The following is a 24,343-nucleotide window of genomic DNA, read 5'->3' on the forward strand; positions in this document are numbered from 1 at the left end:
GTGTTCGTACGCTTCTCAACAACAGATACGGTGACCGATGGATTGGTAGAGGCGGACCAATTCCATGGCTTCCACGCTCTCCTGACCTCATCCCTCTTGACTTTCATTTATGGGGCATTTGAAAGCTCTTGTCTACGCAACCCCGGTACCAAATGTATAGACTATTCGTGCTCGTATTGTGGCCGGCTGTGATACAATACGCCATTCTCCAGGGCTGCATCAGCGCATCAGGGATTCCATGCGACGGAGGTTGGATGCATGTATCCTCGCTAACGGAGGTCATGTTGAATATTTCCTGTAACAAAGTGTTTGAAGTCACGCTGGTACGTTCTGTAGCTGTGTTTCCATTCGATGATTAATGTGATTTGAAGAGAAGTAATAAAATGAGCTCTAACATCGAAAGTAAGCGTTTCCTGACACATGTTCACATAATATATTTTCTTTCTTTGTGTGTGAGAAATGTTTCCTGAAAGTTTGGCCGTACCTTTTTGTAACACCCTGTATACACCCATGGTGCACATATGGTTTATGATGTTCGAAGAAAGTTGTGAGAACATTTTCGGATCTAGTTCTGGTGAATGATTATGGTCAATCTCCACTTGACAAAGAAAGTAATCAAGTTACAGGTACTAGTATATAATGAAATCTCTTAACTGATGATTTCCATGTCTTGTACAAATCAGGATATTTACATGGCCACCTGCTGCAATCTGAGAATTCTGCTGAATTTTGTTACATATTGTGTTGTCTGTCAGGTGTATTATGTGAAGAAATATCGTTCATTCTGTGTGCATGGAGTAAAAAGAAACGTTAAGTTCTAAGCATTTCTGTAGAGATTATCAGTACTGTAATGATTTTGTATCACAATAATGGTTCAAAAGACTCTAAGCACTAAGGGACTTAACATCTGAGGTCATCAGTCCCCCAGACTTAGAACTACTTAAACCTAACTAACTTAAGGACATCACGCACATCTATGCCCGAGGCAGGATTCGAACCTGTGGCCGTAGCAGCAGCCGCGCGGTTCCAGACTGAAGCGCCTTAGAACCGCTCGGTCACAGCGGCCGGCTCATAAGATACTTATTGTTTTCAGTTAACGGAATACAACATGCGAAGCAGTAACCTAAATAACAAAAAAACTAGAATGTACAACGTAAAATAAGTTTAAAACATAAATCAAAAGTAAGTAAAATAAATGAACGGTTTGGTGTTTTAATATGGCTGTCGTGAGTGTACTCTGACAGCAATTGTGTATACCTCTGGGTTATTTTCCGAAAACGGGATTTCAGAAACCAGCTTCATTACACATGGAAGGATGTGGAATGAAAGCTTCTTTAATTTACCTTGCAACAAAGATTTCATTTTTCAAAATTAGTTAATTTTGGAGGGATATTTTTCAGAATTTCAAATTATTGCATAAGTTGATTATATAGTTTTTCAGAACGTTAATTATATTTCAGCTTTGATGTGAAAACATTCTTTGTATATCATATTTTCGAAGATGTTCCCTCTGAAACTAATACGCGAAACTACCTTCGGACTGTGTGTTACACCATAAAAATGAAATTGGACAAAAACGAAAAATTACGTATTAAGTTATTTTGATTTCACTACATACCTGCTGAGTTTCATGAAGATTGTTTATCTACACCTGGGCATGTTGCCTTGTGAGTTGCTTTCCTTGCAAAACACAAGCGGAAATTATGCAGAACGGGCGAAACTATTCTGTGAAACTCAGTGTCCTGTTTTCTACGTATGTATGTACTTTAATAAACGAAATACAATAATTATTTGTTGATAACTTGTGTGCTTTTCAACTGTTGCAAGAAAAACATACGCGTATTCTTTCTGAAAAGCTGTCCTGATCTTATTTGGCAAAGAAAAATGCTACAAATGAGATAAACATTTCTGCTTTGGCGACCTGAGGCCTACGTTCATTAGTTGGATCGATAGTGCATGTATTGCTTGATTTTACTCGTCTTACGTCCCGGGAAATGTCACGAAAGTTTATATATGTGATAAAATTCTGGATTATCCAGAAGGACAAACTTTGTTGCGATGCTTATTACTGTTCAACTATTCGTTTACTAGGGTGACTACAATTAAACGTCCGCTATTTGAGCCAGTGTAGTTGGAAAACTGTTTACCATATGTCTACACAACTTTATAGAAGTGATGTCCACGCTGTGCGCTACGGGATTTGCGTTGTTAGTAATGTTAGTGTCACGACTTGCCGGTATTGCTATGGCGAAGTAGGTTTGAAACACGAGGATCAGTGTGGATTACAGTTGCAGACAGTCAACACGGGTCTGGACATGGCGAGCAGGGTTTCACTCGTAACGCTGTTTTATCAAAACAACAGCAATAGGCTGCTGCCCGTCGCGAGTGTCGCCGCTTAAAGCAATACGGGAAAATTCTCTTTCCTCCCCGGGGTTGAAGAACGTGATTTGGAAGTTCGACTCAGTTGGCGATTCAGGAATTACCCCTCGGAGAGGCCGGTGGCCAGTTGCGCCACAAATGTTGAAGTTATTGTTGTCGCGGCTGAGAATGCTGGACGCACTCTGCGACCTTCAAGTTGCGCACTACCTGTGCACGATAGCTGACCATTCCGTGGGCCACCGCTGCTTCGGGTAGCAGTTGAGCCATCTCTAGTGCGGTTCCAGGTTTTCGTAGGTGCGCATGGTCGTCACATTCAACAACATGTGTAGCCTGGAACATCAACTTGGATTATCAAGTGTTACGCTCTCACAGGAAAATTAAAATGTGTTTCTTCCTATGGTTTATTCGTTTTTTCTGTTCAGCATGTCTTTACAAATGTTTCCACGAAGTTTCATTGTCCTACGATCAGTCGTTTGTCATGCGGGCTCTTTCAAATAGCGAAAGTTTAATTAGAACCACGTCCTACCTTGCATTGTTTCCTCGTAAACGAAAATAAAGTATTACATGAGAACTTTAAACAACGTGTGTGACAAACTTAGATTCGAAGCATGGCTTCCTGCTCCGGCGAGAGGACCCTCCAATGTGTGGTGCTTGGGGCGTCCAGGTCACTGTGCGCCACGTTTTATTGGATTGCGTTTTATTTTCTGACCAGCGGGTCGCGGCTGACTTGCCAGCGGACCTGCCATCTCTTTTAGGCAACACTCGGACGAATGTGGTTAAAGTTTTAAAGTTCTGTGCCCTGTCAAATGTTTTTACAAAGATTTTAGGGAGAGGATTTTAATTTGCTCACTGTGCGACAAGCTCGCCCATATTTTAAGTAAGTGGCCAGCCAATAACAATTTCCTGTGGTATTCTTGTTGCTATGTTTCCCCTTTCCTTAGGTTTTACTTTCTTATGTAGCATTTTCCTTCTTTTCCTGCTTTCTTTGAGTGTGTGCTTTAGTTTTCTTAGGTCTGTCCACATTCGTTCCTTTTAATGTGTGTCAGGGCGCTGATGACCTCGATGTTGAGCGCCCATAAGCCCCAACACACCACCACCACCACCACCAAACCGAGAATCAGTATGAAGCGTGCGTACCTTACTGTTTAAAACTGTTATCCAAATGTATTTAAGCAATTGGGTCTTTCCGTCTCAAAAGGTCATTATGAAATTGGCCAGAAATATGTCTCCACATTTAGCAGCCCCAACGCAAACTTCTAACCAGTCACCCTTCGAATGTCATAGCTTAAAAGTTGGGAGCATCTTTATCGATAACTATACATTTCTATCGGCAATTTACCAGTCTTAACTGACGCTGCCACTGAACGGAGACGAATAAAACTAGCTGTATGACAATGGTACAGTTGCCTATTACTAAGAAAAAATGGAAGTAGTTATCACTTTGTTTTGAGTCGTACATTACTAGTTCTCACACGACATAATTTTATGTTTGTAGGATGAACGAAAGTGGTCAGGTTTTTTTATGTATCACATGGATCCTAAATATATTTCTATGGTTAAACAAATGACTCAGGTCTACCCTCCAGATCATAGATACTCATACGCAGCGCGCCTCCACATTTCTGCCGTGTTGAGGTTTAAAACAAACATCTAAATCACTCCCACTGTGACAAGTGGAGACGACAGTTACAGTTTTTAATAGCTGACAGCCTCCTTGTATTATTGTTACACTTGTAGTAGTACAGTTAACCTAATTTCTCCGAAATCCTCCATATTAATACGATAATTGTAGCTTTTACGTTTGTGCGGCTGAAGAGGTAGCAAACAGATTGAAACATTGTATTGATAGTTCTTTATTGTTGCAAACGAAAGAATTACAGTTGTCAGTGATTTCTGTTTTTGTTGCTCTGTGAATTACATAGCTCGCTGCTTCCACGGGAGTACAACATGAAATACTAGTTTAGCAAGAAGGATTTAGCTTTTTAGCTATTCCGCAACAATAAGCGCGCAATGTATCATGATGCTGCTATAGGAAATGACATCCGTTTCTCTCTATAATGTCCAGGTTGTACACAGATAAGCTGTTTTATTTTATATCTTTTACTTAACGCGGTACAAATATCAAAACACTATCAAGATATTAGATAACTTCGCCTAAAGATAAATCTCTTGCACTATATTAGTATCAGATATAAGCGTTCTATTCTCTCAAAATCTCCGTCATCTATTGCGTTTTAGGTCTGAGGACCACGATACATCCTACCTTTCAAAAAACTGTTCGCATGTTTTTTTGTATCTTTAAAACAATTTTATCTGTGGTGCGATATATCACTGCCGTTCACAAACCTTTCGATGCAACTAAACCCTATGCAAGTCTTTACCACTGTAATAACGATACCTTCTGTACTCTTTGTGACCTGCACCCTTTATGAAATTTATATATACTTATAATTTTGCCTCAAGTGAAAATTTATAAGCAACCTTGTATATACAGGTTGACCTAGAAACCACCGACAAAGCTGTAAGGACAGGTTCCTTACACCAAAACAAGATAAACAACGTCTAGCAATCATGGGCTCTAAAATGCATACCTTAAGAGCTGTAAGTACTTGCTCAGTAAAAAAGATTGTTTCACTCTAGCGAAGATGAAAAAGTGCTCATAGCTCTTCAGGTGTGCAGCTTAGACTCAATCTTTACTGGACATTTTTTTCTTGGTTTGGCCCCTATTACCTCCTCTCAGAATATGGAAAACAAAGTTCTTGCAGTAGGATGTTCTGTTTCATAGTAAAGAAGATGAACAAGTGCTCATAGCTGTTAAAGTATGCATTATACAGTCCATATTTATTAGATATTTTTCTTGTTTTCGTATGAGCAACCTGTCCCTAAATATTGTCGGTGCTTCTTTGGGGCACCTTGTAGATCCACACATTTAACAAAAATGTAAGTGTGCGTATATGTTCCACGAGGCCGACTTCAGCTAGATTTGTTACAAGTATCTCTTACTGCCTGAAAAGAATCGCCGTGGGAATGAAAGCTACCACTGCGCTGGTGGTGAAAAAGTAGTGTAGCCCACGATGCGCGGTTACCCAAACTTCATTCACCTAGTGTTTGAGAATGAGAGCACTTTGTGACTTGCAACAGAGTTGACACATAATTTCAAAGCTTTGCGAAACTTTTTCTCGTTCGCAATCCCCATAAAATGATAAAAGGAAAAACGTTTATCACTTACCAAATTTTGCAAAAACAGACATAATGTCTTAAGGGATAACAGCAATCAGTGATTTTATAATGTTACTTTAAATCCGTCTTGATTGCAAATTTTTTTTATTATTCATATGACCGGTTTCGGTTCATTCAGAGCCATCTTCAGATCTGATATTTAAGTTACAGGAGTAACCCGTCCAATTCAGCAACTTTCACATGCTGACGTAGCATGTGAAAGTTGCTGAATTGGACGGGTTACTCCTGTAACTTAAATATCAGATCTGAAGATGGCTCTGAATGAACCGAAACCGGTCATATGAATAATAAAAAAAATTTGCAATCAAGACGGATTTAAAGTAACATTACTTACCAAATTTTCGCTTTTCGTGTAATAAAACTGCTGCATCACGCGTGGCCTTTTAATTTATTGCTTCTTTACTACTATCTGTATTCGTGACATATTTTGCAGACACTGTTCACACGTACCTCTGAATATACGTGTGAAATTACATCACTGTACGACACATAGTTCAGGGGATATGACGTCATAAATACTGAGATGCGTGAAGAACTGCGTATAAGGAATGGCATTTAAATATATTACTTCTTTACTACTAAAAATATTCGCAACGTATTTCGCAAATAGTATCGACATATGCTGTTAAATGTACCTACATAATTATATCATTATACGAAATATGATCGAGGAGACACGATCCCATAAATATTGAACTGCGTTAAGACGAGATTACGGGACGAAATCTTTTAGAGATGCAAGTGTACAAATATGTGTGAAATATTTTTAATATATATGAAATATGTGTGCACGTGTGTATGCGGAAAAATCCTCCTAAGCCTCTGGATCGATTTCAAGCAGACTTGGTACACCTACTACTTACTTTATGGAAAGAAATACAGTGAGAGTGACAACCACCAACCTCCTATTTGAGTAGGGACGATAACGTAGAGAGCGCAGTTGGTAGGAGGATGGGGACAGACATAGAGGGGGAGGAAGAGATGGACAGAGATAGTGGGAGGTGAAGATGGACTGAGTGATGGGGACGGGTAAACGGGCAGAAACAGAAGATGAGGAGATGGACAGAGAGGAGGAGGAGGAGGAGAAGGAGGAGATGCACTTAGAGGGTAAGGTAGAGATGGGGGGGGGGTGAGGGAAGCAGGAAACAGTTAGAAATCACAGTAACAGACGAACAGAGAGAGAGAGGTCAAGGAAATGGGAGAGGTGGGGAAGGAGAGGATTGACTTAGAGGGTGACGAGGAGATAGAGGGGGAGGATGAGATTGAGTTAGAGGGGGGAAGAGAAGATGGACCAAAGATGGGGAAGGAGGACATGAAGGTTGAAATAAATACATACCTGGACAACGTCCAGTACTCAGCTAGTATATACACTGTACAATGTCATTTACCGAAGAAATATTACTGAAAATACTGAGGTTTAAAAAAGATCCAGTGGACAATATTTCGACGCCATCACTAGTCAGCTGATTCAGATATTGTTTCAATATAATGATGTCCTGCACGCTCTATATTATATATAAACTAAGGTGTATTCCCATAAAGCTGTGACTCCGGTTTTGTGCAAAATCCATGCTACACAAGGTAACAGCGAGTCAGCGATCATCCGCAGTCAAGACGGCATTTGAGTTGTATACCTGGTGTAGAAACTGCTAGTCTCTGATCAACATTTACATAGATACAGCATAGTGCGTGGCTGTGTGTATATCGTACCACTATTAGCTGTTTGGTCTCCTATTCCATTTGCGTACTCAGCGAGGAAAAAATTGCACTCTGTATGCCCATACACGCGCCTAAATCCTTCCCATCTTATTCTCATGATCCCTGAGCGATAGACACGTTGGAGGCAGCAGAAATGATGCATAATTTTTCTCGAATGCCGCTTATCTAAACATACAAAACAGGATTTCGTGAGAAAAACATCGCGTTTCTTTTAAACATTCCCATTCACGTCCCCTGAGCATAAATTTTACACTTACATACGCACTGTACTGACCTGTTACGATGCTAACAGTGCTTATCTGAGTTCGTTCCATGTCTGCTGTAATGCCGAATTGATAAGGACTCCGAACGCTGGAGCTATATTGTAGATATGGTGGCATCACCCACTTGTATGTGATTTCCCCCTACAGGGGCACCGCGCTTTCCCAGAAACCTACCAACAAATAAAAGCCTTCCACTCGCCTTCCCGACCACTGAATTTACGCGGTCCTTCCATTACACCTCGCCTTTTAGTATTAACCGTACATATTTAAACGATATGGCACTAAACTTGAACGAAGCTTGCGTGATGTGAAGTGGAGATAATACTCGATACAAATGGTTATCATGCTAATACTTTTATTACAATCTAATGTCACACTGGTCTTTATAATTACTTGTTTCGTTCAAATGTCGAACACTGTCAGATCTGCTAAAACAAATAAAAGACTTGCTATGTTTCATCTTACATAAGTAATCTGAAACTCACTTATAACAAACACTGGATGACCAAAATAAAATTCTTTAGATACGGAACCTACTTTACATTATACACCACATTTGCTATAGATGTAGCTCTGGTTGCCTATCTTAAGGTACTCGAATTATTTTCCTGGCCATTTTTTCCAACCCTGTCTAAAAGTGTATGTGATATCACTACAGTTTCAGAGCAATCCGTCAGTTTTATATACTGGTTGCTGCTTCCGTAAGTCACCAATGTACATGTATAGAGGCCGACACCATGTAACACTGTTGCCCACACTATTGCTGGCTTTGTAAACGTACGTGCATTAGTTGACTAACGGAGGCTGCACTCAGAACTGCTTTTGAGGCGAAGAACACTTAGAGCCGTATTCGGAGAGCATTTACGTTCAGAAAGGAAATTCATTGAAGGTAGTCGATAGAGAGCGGAAAAGGTGAAAATTTGAAGCTGCTAGAGCAAGATCAGGTGAATAAGGTGAATGTCGTTTTTGTCAGTCTAGCAGAATGCATGCTGACGGTATTGTGGAGTAGCATCAGTGCGCGCTGTTTTTCTGGTTGTTGTTCTTGCATTGCGTCTGCATGACGTCTCAGCTGGTGACATTAAATGTCAGCATTGATTATTACAGCCTGGGGAAGCAATTCGTAGAAGAACACACCGTCGCTGTTCCAACAGATCTTTTATGGATGCGCTCAGGCCTTTGTAGGGGGAGATGATGCTTTGTCCGGTCTTAACCATTTGCCTCTTTTTCATATGTTATCATAAAGACACCATTTCTCGTCACCAGTAACGGTATTGTTGTTGATGTTGTTGTTGTGGTCTTCAGTCCTGAGACTGGTTTGATGCAGCTCTCCATGCTACTCTATACTGCGCAAGCTTCTTCATCTCCCAGTACTTACTGCAACCTACATCCTTCTAAATCTGCTTAGTGTATTCATCTCTTGGTCTCTCTCTACGATTTTTACCCTCCACGCTGGGCTCGAATGCTTAATCTGTGATCCATTGATGCCTCAGAACATGTCCTACCAACCGCCCCCTTCTTGTCAAGTTGTGCCTCAAACTCCTCTTCTCCGCAATTCTATTCAATATCTTCTCATTAGTTATGTGCTCTACCCATCTAATATTCAGCATTCTTCTGTAGCACCACATTTCGGAAGCTTCTATTCTCTTCTTGTCTAAGCTATTTATCGTCCATGATTCACTTCCATACATGGCTACACTCCACACAATACCTGCACAAAGACTTCCAGGCTTTTAAATCTATACTCGATGTTAACAAATTTCCCTTCTTCAGAAACGCTTTCCTTGCCATTGCCAGTCTACATTTTATATCCTCTCTACTTCGACCATCTTCAGTTAGTTTGCTCCCCAAATAGCAAAACTCATTTACTACTTTAAGCGTCTCATTTCCTAATCTAATTCCCGCAGCGTCACCCGATTTAATTTGACTACATTCCATTATCCTCGTTTTGCTTTTGTTGATGTTCATCTTATATTCTCAGTTCAAGACACTGTCCATTCCGTTCAACTGCTCTTCCCACTCCTTTGCTGTCTCTGACAGAATTACAACGCCATCGGCGAACCTCAAAGTTTTTATTTCTTCTCCAAGGATTTTAATTCCTACTCCGAATTTTTCTTTTGTTTGCTTTACTGCTTGCTCAGTATACAGATTGAATAATATCGGGGATAGGCTACAACCCTGTCTCACTCCCTTCCCAGCCACTGCTTCTCCTTCATGCCCACGTCTCTTATAACTGCCATCTGGTTTCTGTACAAATTGTAAATAGCCTTTCGCTCCCTGTATTTTACACCGCCACCTTTAGAATTTGAAAGAGAGTATTCCAGTCAACATTGTCAAAAGCTTTCTCTAAGTAACGGTACAGGTTAGAAATGGTCGGTGTTGTTCGCGAGCCAATTGACGACGAACAAGCAGATGCACACACATGGCCACCTGCTGATTTTTGTGATTTCGGCTTAGAGAATACGGTACTGATACTCAATCTTTGAACCTCCCCCATTGCATGCAAATATCGCACGGTGGTGTAATGGTCACAGCTCATCTCATTTACCAGTGCTCGAGTACAATGATGAGGATCATTGTCGATTAACCTTCATCAAACCCCAAAGATTTGTCTGATCGTGGAGAGTCACTGAAGTCAAATCGATCCTCCTTAAAACTAGAAAACCATTTTCTTCCCCTGCTCTGTCCAATGGCATTAATCCCATAGACGCACAAATCTTTCTGGTTGCCTCTGCCGTTATCAGTCCTCTGCTGAACTCAGACAGAAGAATATGTCAGAAGTGTTCCCATTTCTCCACTTGGCACATCATTTTCTAGCGTCTGCAGTTTCACTCTTTATCGCCAAATGACAAAATGAGAAAATGTAAAACCATATATCAAGAATGAACTACACTCACGCTCATAAAAAAAATCTTCTTGAATGACCAGAGATAGGATGTTCATATTCACGGGACATCTACATCAATAACTTCTGCAGAAATGATTAACATTTGAACCATGTCGGCCTGCGGGTTCAGGGTCAACATCGATATCGTGGTGCAACATCAGTACCGGTAAAATGTGCCTGCGGCTCTCGATGTCGCTATAAACCGAAAGTAATGAATCAATGTACTCGATCAGATATGCAGGATGCCTCTTAGACGTATGTGCGGACCGTACTGTCAAATCAGTGAGTTTGAAAGAGGGCGCATTATTGGCGTGAAGAATTCGGGAACTTGCTGCCCGTGTGGGAAGAAGTGTTTCGGCATTACAATGGGTGCCGAATGCTTCACCACGACGAAATGGATCAGGTCAAAATACACAGACCACCCCGTGAGAAGATCGACACCTCCTCGGCTCCGGCGCATCATTGGAACAGTACAACACATCATAACCTATCAGGAGTGACAGTTCGTCTCCGTTTATTACGATATGGGTTACGTGCGCAATATCTACTTCTGAGCCTACTTTTGGTGAATATGCAGAAACATGCTAGATGGCAATAGTGTGTGTAACGACGTCACTGGAACAAGAATGGCATTAAACATTGTTTTCGGACGAGTCCAGATTCTATTTGTTTGAAAGTGATAGCCGCATTTTGGTTCGCCGCAGACAAAGGGTAGCGACATCACAGTGACTGTGTTCGCACATGGCATACAGCGTCAACTCAACCACAAATCACATTCGGTGGGAGTCCAGGGCACTGTGACCAGTGTGACCTACGTAAATGACACCCTGTGACCTGTAGTCGCACCCTTTCTACACAGCACCCCAGACGCCGTTTTTCAGCAAGATAATGCACTATCACATGTCGCTGCACGATCACGTGCCTCCTTGGTGTCACAGGATGTCAGCCTTTTGTCCTGGTCCGCCAGATCACCAGACTTGTCGCCAGTCGAAAAGGTGTGGAATACGGTGAAAAGACGGGTGCTGCGCCAACCATCACAACCTGGTGAATGCAACACAGCTATGTCACAGGACGATGCCATCACACTTGAAACAAGTTATCAGGACTCATGATGGAGCTTGTGCCTACTTGCAGGAGGACACATACTGAATCGAGGCGACTGAAATGCTAATCATTTCTGCAGAACATACTAATGTAAATGTCCTGTGAATAAGAACGTCCTGTCTCCAGTAGTTCAAAGTGTTGCGTTTTTCCCGAACGTGAGTGCGCAAATAAACTATGACAATCGATAAACAAACCTGTAGCAACCGGAATACCAACACCCGAAACAAAAACGCTACACACCTGAGCACCAACCTAATAGTAGAGTAATAATTTGTTGGTTATGAACTGTAGATTAAACTGTAGATTCAAACTAAAGAAATTATAGGAATGAAGAAAATTAGGGAAATGGGGCCTGGATAAGTTGAAAGAACCGGAAGTTGTTGAGAGTTTCAAAGGGAGTATTTGCCAAAGGTTATTATAACAGGGCAAAGAGTACATTAGGAGGTGAATGGGTAGTTATAAGAGATGAAATAGTGAAGGCAGCAGAGGCTCAAATAGGTAAAAAGAAAAGGCCTAGTATAAATCTTTGGCTAACAGAGGGGATTTTGAATTTAACTGAGGAAAGGAGAAAACATAAACATGCAGCAAATGAAGTAGGCGAAAGGGAATACAAACATAATGAGATTGACAGGAAGTGCAAAATTGCTAAGCAGTAATGGCTAGGGGACAAATGTAAGGATTTAGAAGCATATACGTATAACTAGCGAAAATACAGATATCACTTACAGAAAAATTAATGACGACTTTGGAGAAAAAAGAAGCAGATGTTTGAATTTCAAGGGCTCAGATGGAAAATCAGTCCTAAGCAAATAAGAGAAAGACGAAAGGTGGAAGGAGTATATACAGCGTTCTACAAAAGGGAGATGAACTTGAAGGCAATTTTATAGAAACTGAATCGGACGTAGATGAGGGGGAGATAGAGATAGTGCGAGAAGGATTTGACAGAGTACTGGAAGACATAAGTCGAAACAAAGACGGGAGTAGATAACATTCCGTCAGAACAACTTACGATCTTGGGAGAGCCACCCATGACAAAACGCTGGTGTGCAACATGTATGATACAGCAGAAATACTCTCGGACTCGTATAAGAATGTAATAAGACCAATTCCAAAAAAAGCAGGTGATGGCGGGTGTGAATATTACCGAACTATCAGCTTAGTAAATCATGGTTGCAAAATGATAACACTAATTGTTACAGAAGAACCGAAAAACTGGTAGAAGCTGACCTCGCGGAATTTCTGTTTGGATTCCGGAGAAATGCAGGAACACGCGAGGCAATATTGACACTACGACTTAAAAGATAGGTTAAGGATAGGCAAACATGCGTTTATGGCATTTGTAAACTTTCATAAAAGTTTGACAGTGTTGACTGGAGCAGAGTTTTTGAAATTCTGAAGGTAGCAGGGGTAAAATACAAGGAGCGAAAGGGTGTTTCCAACGTGTATAGAAACCAGAGTGCAGTTATAAGAGCGGAGAGGCATGAAAGGAAAGCAGTGCTTGAGAAGGGAGTGAGTTCGGCCTACCCCCGATATTATTCAATTTGTACCTTGAGCAAGCAGTAAAGGAAACCAAAAAATAAATTTGAAGTAGGAATTGAAGTTCTGGGGGAAGAAATAAGATCTTTGAGGTTTGGAAATGACATTGTAATTATGTCAGAAATAGCAAAGTACTCGGAAGAGCAGATGAACGGAATGGACAGAATCTTGATAGAAGTATTTCAGATGGACGTCAGCAAGAGGACAACAAAGATGGTGAAATGGCTCTGAGCACTAAGGGACTTAACATCTGAGGTCATCAGTCCCCTAGAATATAGAACTACTTAAACCTAACTAACCTAAGAACATCAGGCAAGATTAGAACCTGCGACCGCAGCAGTCGCGCGGCTCCGGACTGTAGCGCCTATAACAGCTCGACCACCGCGGCCGGCGATGGTGAAATGAATGGATGAATTAAGTCAGTGAATTAGGTTAAATAACGAGATACTTAAAGTAACAGATGAGTTTGCTATTTGGGCAGCAAAATAACAGATGATGATCGAAGTAGATAGAATATAAAGTGTAGGCTGGCAGTGGCAAGAAAAGCGTTCTTGAAGAAGACAGATTAGTTGTCATCGAGTGTCGATTTAAATATCAGAAAGTCTTTTCTGAAAGTATGGTATGAAATGTGTGGAAGGGAAACATGGATGGTAAACAGTTTCCACAAGAAGAGTTCAGAAGTTTTTGAAATGTGTTGCTACAGCAGACTGCTGAAGACTGGATGGGTACATCACGTAACTAATGAGCAGGTAATGAATAGAATTGCGAAAACAAGAAATTTGTGGCACAACTCGACTAAAAGAAGGGATAGGTTGATGGGACACATTTGAGACATAAAGGGATCACCAGTATATTATTGAAGCAAAGTGTGTGCGTAAAAAAATCGTGCAGGGAGTTCAAGAGATGAATACAGAAAGGAGATTGAGACGGATATAGGTTGCAATATTTATTTGGAGATGAAGCGGCTTGCACGGGGCAGAGCAGCTTGGTGAGATGCATCAACGTAGTCTTCGGGCTCAAAATCACGAGAACAACAATTTTGTATTTCGATACTGCCGGATTCAGTTTCTTCGTTAAAGGCATTATCTTCCATTTATCTACATTTAAAGAAAGCAGCCACTCCTTGCAAGAAGCAGAAATTATGTTCAATCTTTCTGCGACTGCTTACTGTCGTCCAAGGACGACAGTTTCCTGAACACATCAGCAACGTGGCAGGGCTGCTGACCTTCTCTGGAAAATCGTAATGTATATTGGAAAATACACTAAAAATTCTATTACTCTGTATTGAGGCAGACCCATTATTAATCTCGTTTCTGTTGAACATTCATCTCGCTTTATAATGTATTGGGTTATATTAAGCAAAAAGCGACGTAAGCGCTCCTAAGACACAACATACTTACGGGTCAGTACGAATGCAACTTCAATTTCAGTGTTCATGCGACGTCTAACACGAACTTCGCAGTACCGGTTGATAACTAGAGACAATATCTTTCAATGAAATGTAACGCTCCTTCTGCCTCTAGAACGAGAGAATGTGAGCCTTACCTGCTGGCAGCCATGATCGGTCGTGAACGCTGATCAGCAGCTAGTGGCAGCCATGACGGGTAGTAAACGCCGATCCTCAGCTAGTGGCAGCCATGACGGGTAGCCACCGCTACGTGACTGGCAATAAGCGCTAGGACTTAGCGGCTCCGCTGCCGCGCTACCAGTTAGCGCTCAGCATAGCGTCACGAACAGCAAACACTCTTTGCTAAATGTTGTTGTCAGGACGGCGTGTTCAGAAACTGGATTTGTCTGCAGCGCAAGAGATTCGGAGGACTCCACACATTGGGGTAAAGCTAAATGATCGTATGCAATTTTTGGCCGGGAGACCGCATCTGAGGTCCAATCACTAGACCACGAGCTGCGGACAGTATTATAATGATGGTTACTTAAATTCTTGAAAAGTAGTAATGGTTCAATGCACGTTTAGCTGTGCAATTCATCCCTGAGTTTTAAAGAACAGTAGAAAGCTATGTTAGAATCTAACGTCTCGTTGACGCCGATGTCATTAGAGGTTGGGTAGAAGCTCGGAATGGAAATGAATACGATAGGAAATTGGTATGTTCCTCCATTGTCTAGACAATTCTTTAAGGGGAAACACGGAAAACTGGCGTCAGAATAGTCGGACTCGAATTTACTTCTTGCTCTTCCCAAGTACGAGTTTAGTGTCTCAATCACTGAATTACCTCACTGCCGACACTATAGGAGGGCTATTCATAAATCTTTAATTATAACATTAAAATCGAGTTATAAACTTTTATGGAACTGATGGTACAGCAAAAGAGTGGATAATGCCAGGTCTGAGCAAAATAATGTACAGAGTTCTGATTAATAATTGAATCATTGTGTGCAGGGCAGTTTTTGAATGGGATCCCCCAGGGCTGAGTTCTAGGTCCACTACTGTTTAACCCTTTGTCTGATATACGATAAGCAGAATTAGCTCTTTCTCCAGGTGATACTACTATTGTAATCAATCCAAATATAGATACAACAACAGAAGACATGGTAACTAATGTTCTGAGATGTATTATTGACTGGTTATCGTATTTTGTGTACTTTCAGTCAATAATGTAAAAAGGAGAAAGAGTCTTCGTTGCTCAAAAACGTTTTGATAAAATAATGTATGCTGCCTACTCACGATTATCTTGTGGGCATCTGTTTAAGGAGTAGCCATTTTACAGTATTAATACATAGTATATTTATTGTCTCATAAATTTGATTCGAAACAACCAGCTACACTTCAAAAGGAACAGTGAGCTACAGAACTGCTATACCATTATCAACATTAAGCCTGTCTGAAGCACAATAAAAATTGGCCAGGCGTGAGCAGGGCTTGCGCATTGAGGGCTCCGTACAAACTTAGTTATGTATATAGACAGCTCATCCATTCCGAGGACAGAGAATCTCAACCATTTACGCCACTTGTCGACAGTAATACTGGCGGGACATCGGCCACAGGAATTTCAAGATTTTCGAGAATGTTTTAATGTCAATATTGTAAACATGACATAAAGCCATTCAGGAGACAAGCGACCATTATTATAATGTTCAGTAGTTCTGCGTTCAGACTGACTGGTTCGCAATGTAAAATGGCAAGAAATGACTTTATTGCTCAAATGACGTGTTTCGGAATTTATCTATCATGAGATATCCAACAGCGATTGCTGCCCGTAGATATGGCGTTTCAAGTCGTACGTGAAACAAAGGCTGCGAATGTTTGCTTCCCATAGAAGTTGAAATGCCATATTTACAAGCAGTAATCGCTGCTGGATATCTCATGATGGATAAATTCAGAAACGCGACATATGGACAATAAAATCGTTCCTTGCCTAATGTTTGACTTTAACCATTGCGACTCAGTCAGCCTGAATGCAGAACTGCTGATAGTTTTAGTTTTGACGTCGGTTAGAAAGGATTCTTAGCAATCAGACAGACAGGCGGCCGGACAATAAAGCGAGCCTACACAGGTTTCGTTTTTACCCCTTGAGATACGAAACCCTAAAATGAGATGCACAATGCTGCCACCAAAACTTCACTTACCCAATGATATGAAATGTCTGACAACTAAAAAATTGTCTCCTTAAGAACTCTTTCTATACCGTAGAAGAATTTCTATTTTTGTAATGTGGAAAACTTGGTGAGCAGGAATTACCATTTCACATCTGTATTTTTTAAACAATTTGAAAGGAAAACAAAAAATAAGAAAACCACTTGTAAATGTCAACAAGTATCTATAATTACATATGAATGTTTAATGCAAACGTACAGTGACACATTCCAATTTGAATGGACTGCGCCAGTTTGTTTGACTACTCTATCGGCGTACTACGGTACAGCGGCGCGAGGATTTCAGGACTACTGGCGTCGTCTAACCGACCACAATATTATTGCACTTGGCCTCCAGTGACCGTTATCCGGGACATGGTGTGAAGTTACTGTAAACAAGTACAGTGGTGACTAAATAAAAGGCATCGCACTTTGAATTATTTCAAGACAGCTGTTGATACACTATCGTGTGTTTCAGGGTGTCCTCGTGAAATATCAGGATAAAATCTCACGGTAAGCAGGCAGAAGCGCCCTCTCCCCCACATGCAATAATACCTGCTAACAAACAAACGCTGTGTTACCGTGATGTCCCAAAGGAGTGAATAATTTTTTGTACTACTTCCCTGACATTGATGCAATGAAAAGTTCGTGGATTTGTCGGGGATCTCTACTCTTAGTTACAAAGTAACTCTTTTATACTGCACAATAGGTGGTTTGGTTTTCGCAAGGATAGGGACTGGCAGCGTACATCGATAGAAAGAGTGAAGAATATATATGCGTGTTAATATCTGGGCAAGAACAGAACAACTAGAATAATTATTGTCGAGTTAAGACGTTTCACTTTACGACCAAGAAATTATCGTTCAACAAAAATAACAAGGAAATGAAGGCAAAGGAAGACGTTATACTCAGCGAGCTCTGGTGTGATAACGCCGACTCGCAGCTGATCAATAAAGCGGCTATCAGGATTGTGCGTGACACGTCTTTCGGGAATAAATTGCCGCAGATAACTGTGCGTCTCCGTACCGACAAAAACTGCTTAGACTCCTCGCCGAACGAGTGCGTGTTAAACACCCATTTTCTCTACTTCAAAATCGCGAGGGTATTTCTCCGGCCACGGTCATTTGTCTGTTTTCCACTGACACAAGAAATACCTCGTACTTAAATGACTTGCAGTTTACCCGAAATTGCTGCCATTAATGTGCGTCTGAAGCAATTAATTCCGGTCCTCTTCACTGGAGTCCATTACGTGTCTCGTCAGTAACAAATGGTGTACACCGAGTCATTTTAGATTATCGGTGAGCTCTACGCAACACGAAACATTTTTCTCTAAAAGCCCCTCATTACTCAAACGGACACAGCGTTTCTTGGAACTGTCGTTGCAGTCATGTTTGTTGCGTGATTTTCGGCATGTATTTTAGTGTTTTACCAGTAATGAATACAAACTTTGCGTTCTGTAATTACCTCCACGGATTAATTGCAGGGAGTACAGACACAGTCTTGCGACGTACATTTGTACACGTTTTCCGAAAACTATCTTGAGCAGGTAGTTCGACAGACCACACGCAATGGAAATATTTTAGACCTTACAGCCATAATCAGGCAGGACCTTAAGGCTTCACTACAGAGACGGGGAGATTATGATGCCATCATAGTGACTATGGTTACTAAAGTTTCAGAAATCACTAAAGAAGACTAGCAGGATGTTTCTTCTAGGAAGAGCAAGGTAGCCCGTTGTTAGCATGGCACTTAGACAGTGAAATGACGTCATTCAGTTCCAGTATGATGGACCTAGACGAATTATTGGCGAAGTTTAAACTGACTGTAAATCACGCTCTGGAAAAGAATGCACCCAGTAACTGGATTAAGGACGGAAAAGACTAGCAGTGATTTGGCAGCAAAGTTCGGAAAAAGGTGAGGAAGTAAAGGCTGTTCCATTCTCGTTTCGAAGGAGAACGTGCAAATGACCTCAGGCGAAGGTTAGTAGAAAATTATGTGTCTATAAGAATATCTATGCGCGAAGCATATAAGAACTACCACCGTCACGAGAAGATTCTGGTCCCACGTAAAATCGTTAAGGGGGTCTAAGGCTTCCACCCAGTCTCTCGTTGACCCGTCTCGTGAGGCAGAAGAGGATAGTAAAAGAAAACACGAAGATTTAAACCGCGTTTAAGTAATCGTTTATGCAGGAGAATCGCGCAGACATACCGTCGTTTGACCGTCGCAGAGACCCGTATGAAGGAATAGTAATAGGCGACGCTGACTTAGATAAACAACTAAAAGAGTTGAAAATAAATAAGTCACCAGTTTTGGGTGGAATCCCAATTAGATTTTACAATGAGTACTCTACGTCATTGGCTCCTTACATGTGATAAATTTATCGCAAGTCCTTTCCCAACGGACAATCCAAAGCGACTGGAAAAAAGCGCAGGAGACTCCTGTATATAAGAAGAGTAAACGACGGACCCGCAAAATATCCTCAACAACAGTATACTGCAGAATTCTTGACCATATTCTGAGTTCGAATGCAATAAATTTCATTGAGACCGAAGAGCTTCTGGCAAGAAACAACAAGGTTTCAGGAAGCATCGCTCGTGCGAAACTCAGTTTGCTCTTTTCTCACATCACATACTATGAACTGTGGATGAAGGACTCATTTATAGATCTTCGAAAAGCATTCGGCACGTTGCCCAATTCCAGACTGTTAACGTAGGTAAGAGCATATGGGATAGGTTACCAGGTACGAGTGTGTCTCGAAGACTTCTTAACCAACAGAACCCGATGTTACTGCTTAAAGTCACGCGCAGGCACACCAGTCAGGAACGACAGGGAAGAGATGGCTGTGGGAAGAAGTCAGCCAATCGCAAGCTGACCGGACCTCCCTCTAGAACGACAACGCGACAGCAGCAGTCCCCGTGTGAAGAGGACATAAGCGACTGGTGACGAACCAGTTCAATAGTAGCTTCAAGATCAGCGACTTGTGCAGCAGCGTCAACTCTATTTATTTCGCTTGTGTTCTCTATGTAGCACAGACCTGGAATTGTTTATACTGAAGAAGATTGCTTATTCTGTATGTCGCCCTTTGCTTGCGACACATCTGTGTAATTGCAGAAGTTAAGTATTGGAATTTACTTGTTGTAATAAAACTGATTAATACGATCTGTTTGAATGTTTGTCTAGCGCACCGAGTAATTAGACTTCCTAGACACCACATCCAGTAAATACATTTTCTTCGATGACGGGTGTTTAGTACAGAAGTGTAACCTCGGAGTGCCCCAGGAAAGTGTGATAGGATTGCTATTTTCTTCTGTATACGTAAATGGTCTGGGCAGCAATCTGCTTTTATTTGATCATGCTGTGATGTACGGGAAGGTGTGTCGTTGAATAGCTGATACAAGGTGACTCAGACAAAATCTCTAGCTGGTGTGATGAAAAGCAGCTAGCTCGAATATAGAAAAATGGAAGTTAATGCGGATGAGTAGAAGAAACAAAACCGTAATGTTCGAATACAGCGTTAGTAGTGTCCTGCTTGACACAGTCACTTCGTCTAAATGTCTGAGCGTAACGTTGCGAAGCGATATGAAATGGGACGAGCATGTATGGAATGTGGTGCGGAAACGTAGTTCATCTGTAAAGGAGACAGCATATAGGACACTAGTGCAACCTTTTCTCGAGTACTGGGATCCGCACCAGGTTGTATTACAGAATGACATCGAAGCAATTGATAGACTGGCTGCTAGATTTGTCACCGCTACTTTTACGGAGGTGCTTCGGGAACTCAGATGGGAATCCCTGGAGGGAAGGCCACGTCGTTTTATAAGAACACTATTGACAATTTTAAAGAGAATGTAGAGAACCGGTATTTGAAGACGATTTGCAGAATGATCCTACTGCCGCCAACATACATTTCACGTCAGGACCACGAAGATAAGACATGAGAAATTAGGGCTGACACGGAGGCGTACAGACAGTCGTTTTACATTCTCTCTATTTGCGAGTGGAACAGGAAAGTTACTGACTAGTAGTGGTACAGGCTATCTTCCGCAACGAACGGTACGGTAACTTGAGGAGTACCGGTATGTATGTAGATGTATTCACGGTTTGTGGTTTCGTAGTTGATGTTTGAAGACCGAGCTTTTGTCGCCGTTTTATTTGTTTGCAAGGTTTCGTCTTATAGCAGTTTATCTAACATTTCTTTGTACAAATACTGTTTCAGAATTAGGTTTGTATCACTAAAGATGTTGGTTTATATCACCAGCAGTAGGTAGAGGTAGGGTGTTCGAATAGTGAGGTAAGAATATAGTCCAATATTCCTACTATTAAGGGGACGAGAGGCGGAGGCTTAAAATTCCATATTACAAAGAGATGCAGCTGTCCCCTGTGTTGGATTCCAAACTTCTCTTTACTGTCTCTATAAGGGTGTAAGATACCTGCCGGATTACGAATGGTGTCTGCCGTTACAACCATGTGCACCTTTTCACTTATGTTGCTATGGTAAACAAACCAAAAAATTGGATTCGAGGTAGTCACAAATGATGAAAAGGCAGGTTAGATTTGACTGTAAATTAGACTCAACGAAGTAATAACGCAACAAGCGCGTCTGTAACTGCTTCGGCGACGTGCTAAACAAGGACAGGGTCCACATGCCATGGCATGCACCTATCACCTAGTTATTTGTCGCAGTATACGTGACGTCATCAGAGAAGCTCGACGATCCAGTTAAGTGGATGTGTCGAAAATTTGTGGTCTTTGTCTGCTGTTAGGTGAAAGTTGTTGTTTTTAGGGGTTCGTACCTCAATCGGTAAAAACGGAACCCACATAAGATCACTTTGTTTTCTGTCTGTCTGTCCGACTGTAAAAACTCATTTTTGAGGAACGTTTCAAGTTGAAATTTATGTCACATATTAAGATCTACCGTCCTTTGGCAAGGTAAAAAAGTGGAGTGACTAAGTCAATGTTATGAAAAGACACGGCCTTTGATGTCACATATTTTGTTTGATACTCGCAAATTCACTCATCATAACTTTTTTTACTCAACTGTTTGTCCGTCCCCTTTTCTCAGCATAGGTTAGACGTATTAAGTTAAAATTTATATCTTTAGCTGGTGTCAAAAAGTTAAGACTTTAAGTCAGTGCGATCAGAAACTACGGTCTTTTATGTCACATATTTTGATACTCACAAACTCAGTCGTTAAAGACTATAGGGTATTTACCATGACGTAGAATCATGAAATTTGGCAGGAAGAAACGTTTCACAGTAGAAGCAATGGGAAAAAATGAGAAAAATTGTTAATTTTTAGTTGTATCACACGAAAAATGTAGTTCTTTTGTCATTTATTATCCGGCTTCAAATTCGAAATTAAAACTTTGTGGGCAATCTTCGGACCTCTGTAACAGATGTCTTGCCGATACCAATGTCTTTTTTTTTTTTTTTTTTGAGTCATCAGTTTTCTGACTGGCTGTGCCAACATCTTCATCTCATTGTAGCACTCTTGCAAACCTATGCCTTCAATCATTTGCTGGATGTATTCCAACCTCTGTCTTCTTCTACAGTTTTTACTCTTTACAGGTCCCTCTAGTAGCTTGGAACTTACTCCGTGATGATTTAACAGATGACCTACCATCCTGACTCTTTTCATTGTCAGTGCATTTCACATATTCGTTTCCTCGCCGATTCTGCGTAGAACCTCCTCATTCGTTACCTTAGCAGTCCACCTAATTTTCGACATTCTTCTGTAGCACTACATCTCAAATGCTTCGAATCTCTTTTTTTCCGGTTTTCCCATATTCCATGTTTCACAACTATAGAATGCTGTACTTTAAATGCACATTCTTAGAAATTTCTCCCTCAAATTAAGACCTATCTTTAGCACTGCTAGGATTCCCTCGCCCAGGAATGCACTTTTTTGCCAGTGCTAGTCTTCCTTTTATGCCATCCGTGCTCCATCTGTCGTTGGTTACTTTGCTCCCTAAGTAGTAGAACTCCTAAACGTCGTCTACTTCGTGATCACCAATCCTGATGTTTAGTTTCTCGCTGTTCCCATTTCTGCTACTACTCATTACTTTCGTCTTTCTTCGATTTACTCTCAGTCCACATTATTCACTCGTTAGACCATTCCATTCAGCAAATCATGCAATTCCTCTTCACTTTCACTGAGGACAGCAATGTCATCAGCGAATCTTATCGCTGATATCCCTTCACCTTGAATTTGAATGTACAGATTGAACAGTAGGGACTAAAGACTGCATAAATCCTTGTCTTACGCCAGTTTTAATCCGAGCACTTCGTTCCTGGTCTTCCACGCTACTAACATCTTTAGTCGAGGAGTCATGTACATTCAGAGTTCTCGTAAAGACAGGTGTTCAATTCTGTAATAAAAGTTTCACTTTTATTTGCGTGTTTTTCGGAAAAAGGCGCGAATTTCTGCCTAGGATTTGTTTACATTATCGTATTCTGTGATTATTTAGATAAATTACAGTTTGTGTTGTTAGTGTATTCTACCATGCAACTCATCTGAGTCATTAGTAAGTAGCTGAAATGAAAGAGTACGTAAATAAGTGAAAAGTTCATATAGTTTAGGCTCAGTTCTTTGTTTACTCACGTAAACAATACGGATTTAATCGTTTCTATTTCTCCGGAAGTTAGCATCTAAACTTTAGGTCTAAGCTTTCTAAGAAATTTAGTATCTAAATCTGGTAGTCTATAAAGTTATTCTTGAGTAATTTGGATTAAAGCTGAAATTTGTTTGCCACGAGTGAAAAGTGTATGATATTTCTTAGGACTGTTAGTTCTGCGATGGGGTGTGAGGGGGGGTAAACTTAAAATGTTGCTTATTTTTCTTGAAGAATTACAGTTGGGTAAACAAGCTGATATAATTTGCCTCTCTGAAAATCATGTGACCACTGGTATAGATATGTTAAATGTTACAGGGTTTAAGTTTGCGTCTTACTTCTGTAGAGAAAATGTAGAGAAAGCAGGGGTTACCATATTTTTCAGAAAATGTTTCAATTTCAAGAATACTGATATTAATAAGATTTCCTCAGAGCAGCACTTAGAAGCTTGTGCAGCAGGAGTAGTATTTCATAATAAGCCTTTTATGACAATAAGTAATCTCAGAGAACCGTCAAGGAACTGTAACGTCATCATAAAAAACTCTGCAAGCTCTGTTCTCACATCTCACAGTAAAAAAAGGAAATAGAGGTTGTTGGTGATTTTAATGTTGATATTGAAAAGCTCTATCGGTGAACAATTATTGCAATTAGTAACACTGTCATTCCTTTTTATTCCTACTGTTAACTTTGCACGGGAAAGCAGAAAGGTGGAAGAAGTATATAGATGGTCTATACAAGGGCGATGTACTTGTGGACAACATTATGGAATTGAAAGAGGATGTAGATGAAGATGAGATGGGACATATGATACTGCGTGAACAGTTTGACAGAGCACTGAAAGACCTGAGTCGAAACAAGACCCCGGGAGTAGACAACATTCCATTAGAACTACTGACAGCCTTGGGAGAGCCAGTCCTGACAAAAGTCTACCATCTGGTGAGCAAGATATATGAGACAGACGAAATACCCTCAGACTTCAAGAAGAATATAGCAATTCGGAATAGGTATTAAAATCCATG

The 24,343-nt window shown here is 40.9% G+C and overlaps 1 protein-coding gene across 1 annotated transcript in view; it reads right to left on the reverse strand.

Moving 5' to 3' along the window:
* Nucleotides 1-14,767, reverse strand: part of LOC124622722 — an 83,973-nt gene extending 69,206 nt beyond the window's left edge. Inside the window, exon 1 of the mRNA XM_047148512.1 lies at nt 14,671-14,767. Coding sequence (XP_047004468.1) covers nt 14,671-14,684 — 14 coding nt within the window. The 5' untranslated portion in view covers nt 14,685-14,767. The remainder of the gene's footprint in view (nt 1-14,670) is intronic.
* Nucleotides 14,768-24,343: the final 9,576 nt, after the last annotated feature.

This window comes from Schistocerca americana, chromosome 7 (assembly GCF_021461395.2).
Source record: "Schistocerca americana isolate TAMUIC-IGC-003095 chromosome 7, iqSchAmer2.1, whole genome shotgun sequence".
Lineage (NCBI taxonomy): Eukaryota > Metazoa > Arthropoda > Insecta > Orthoptera > Acrididae > Schistocerca > Schistocerca americana.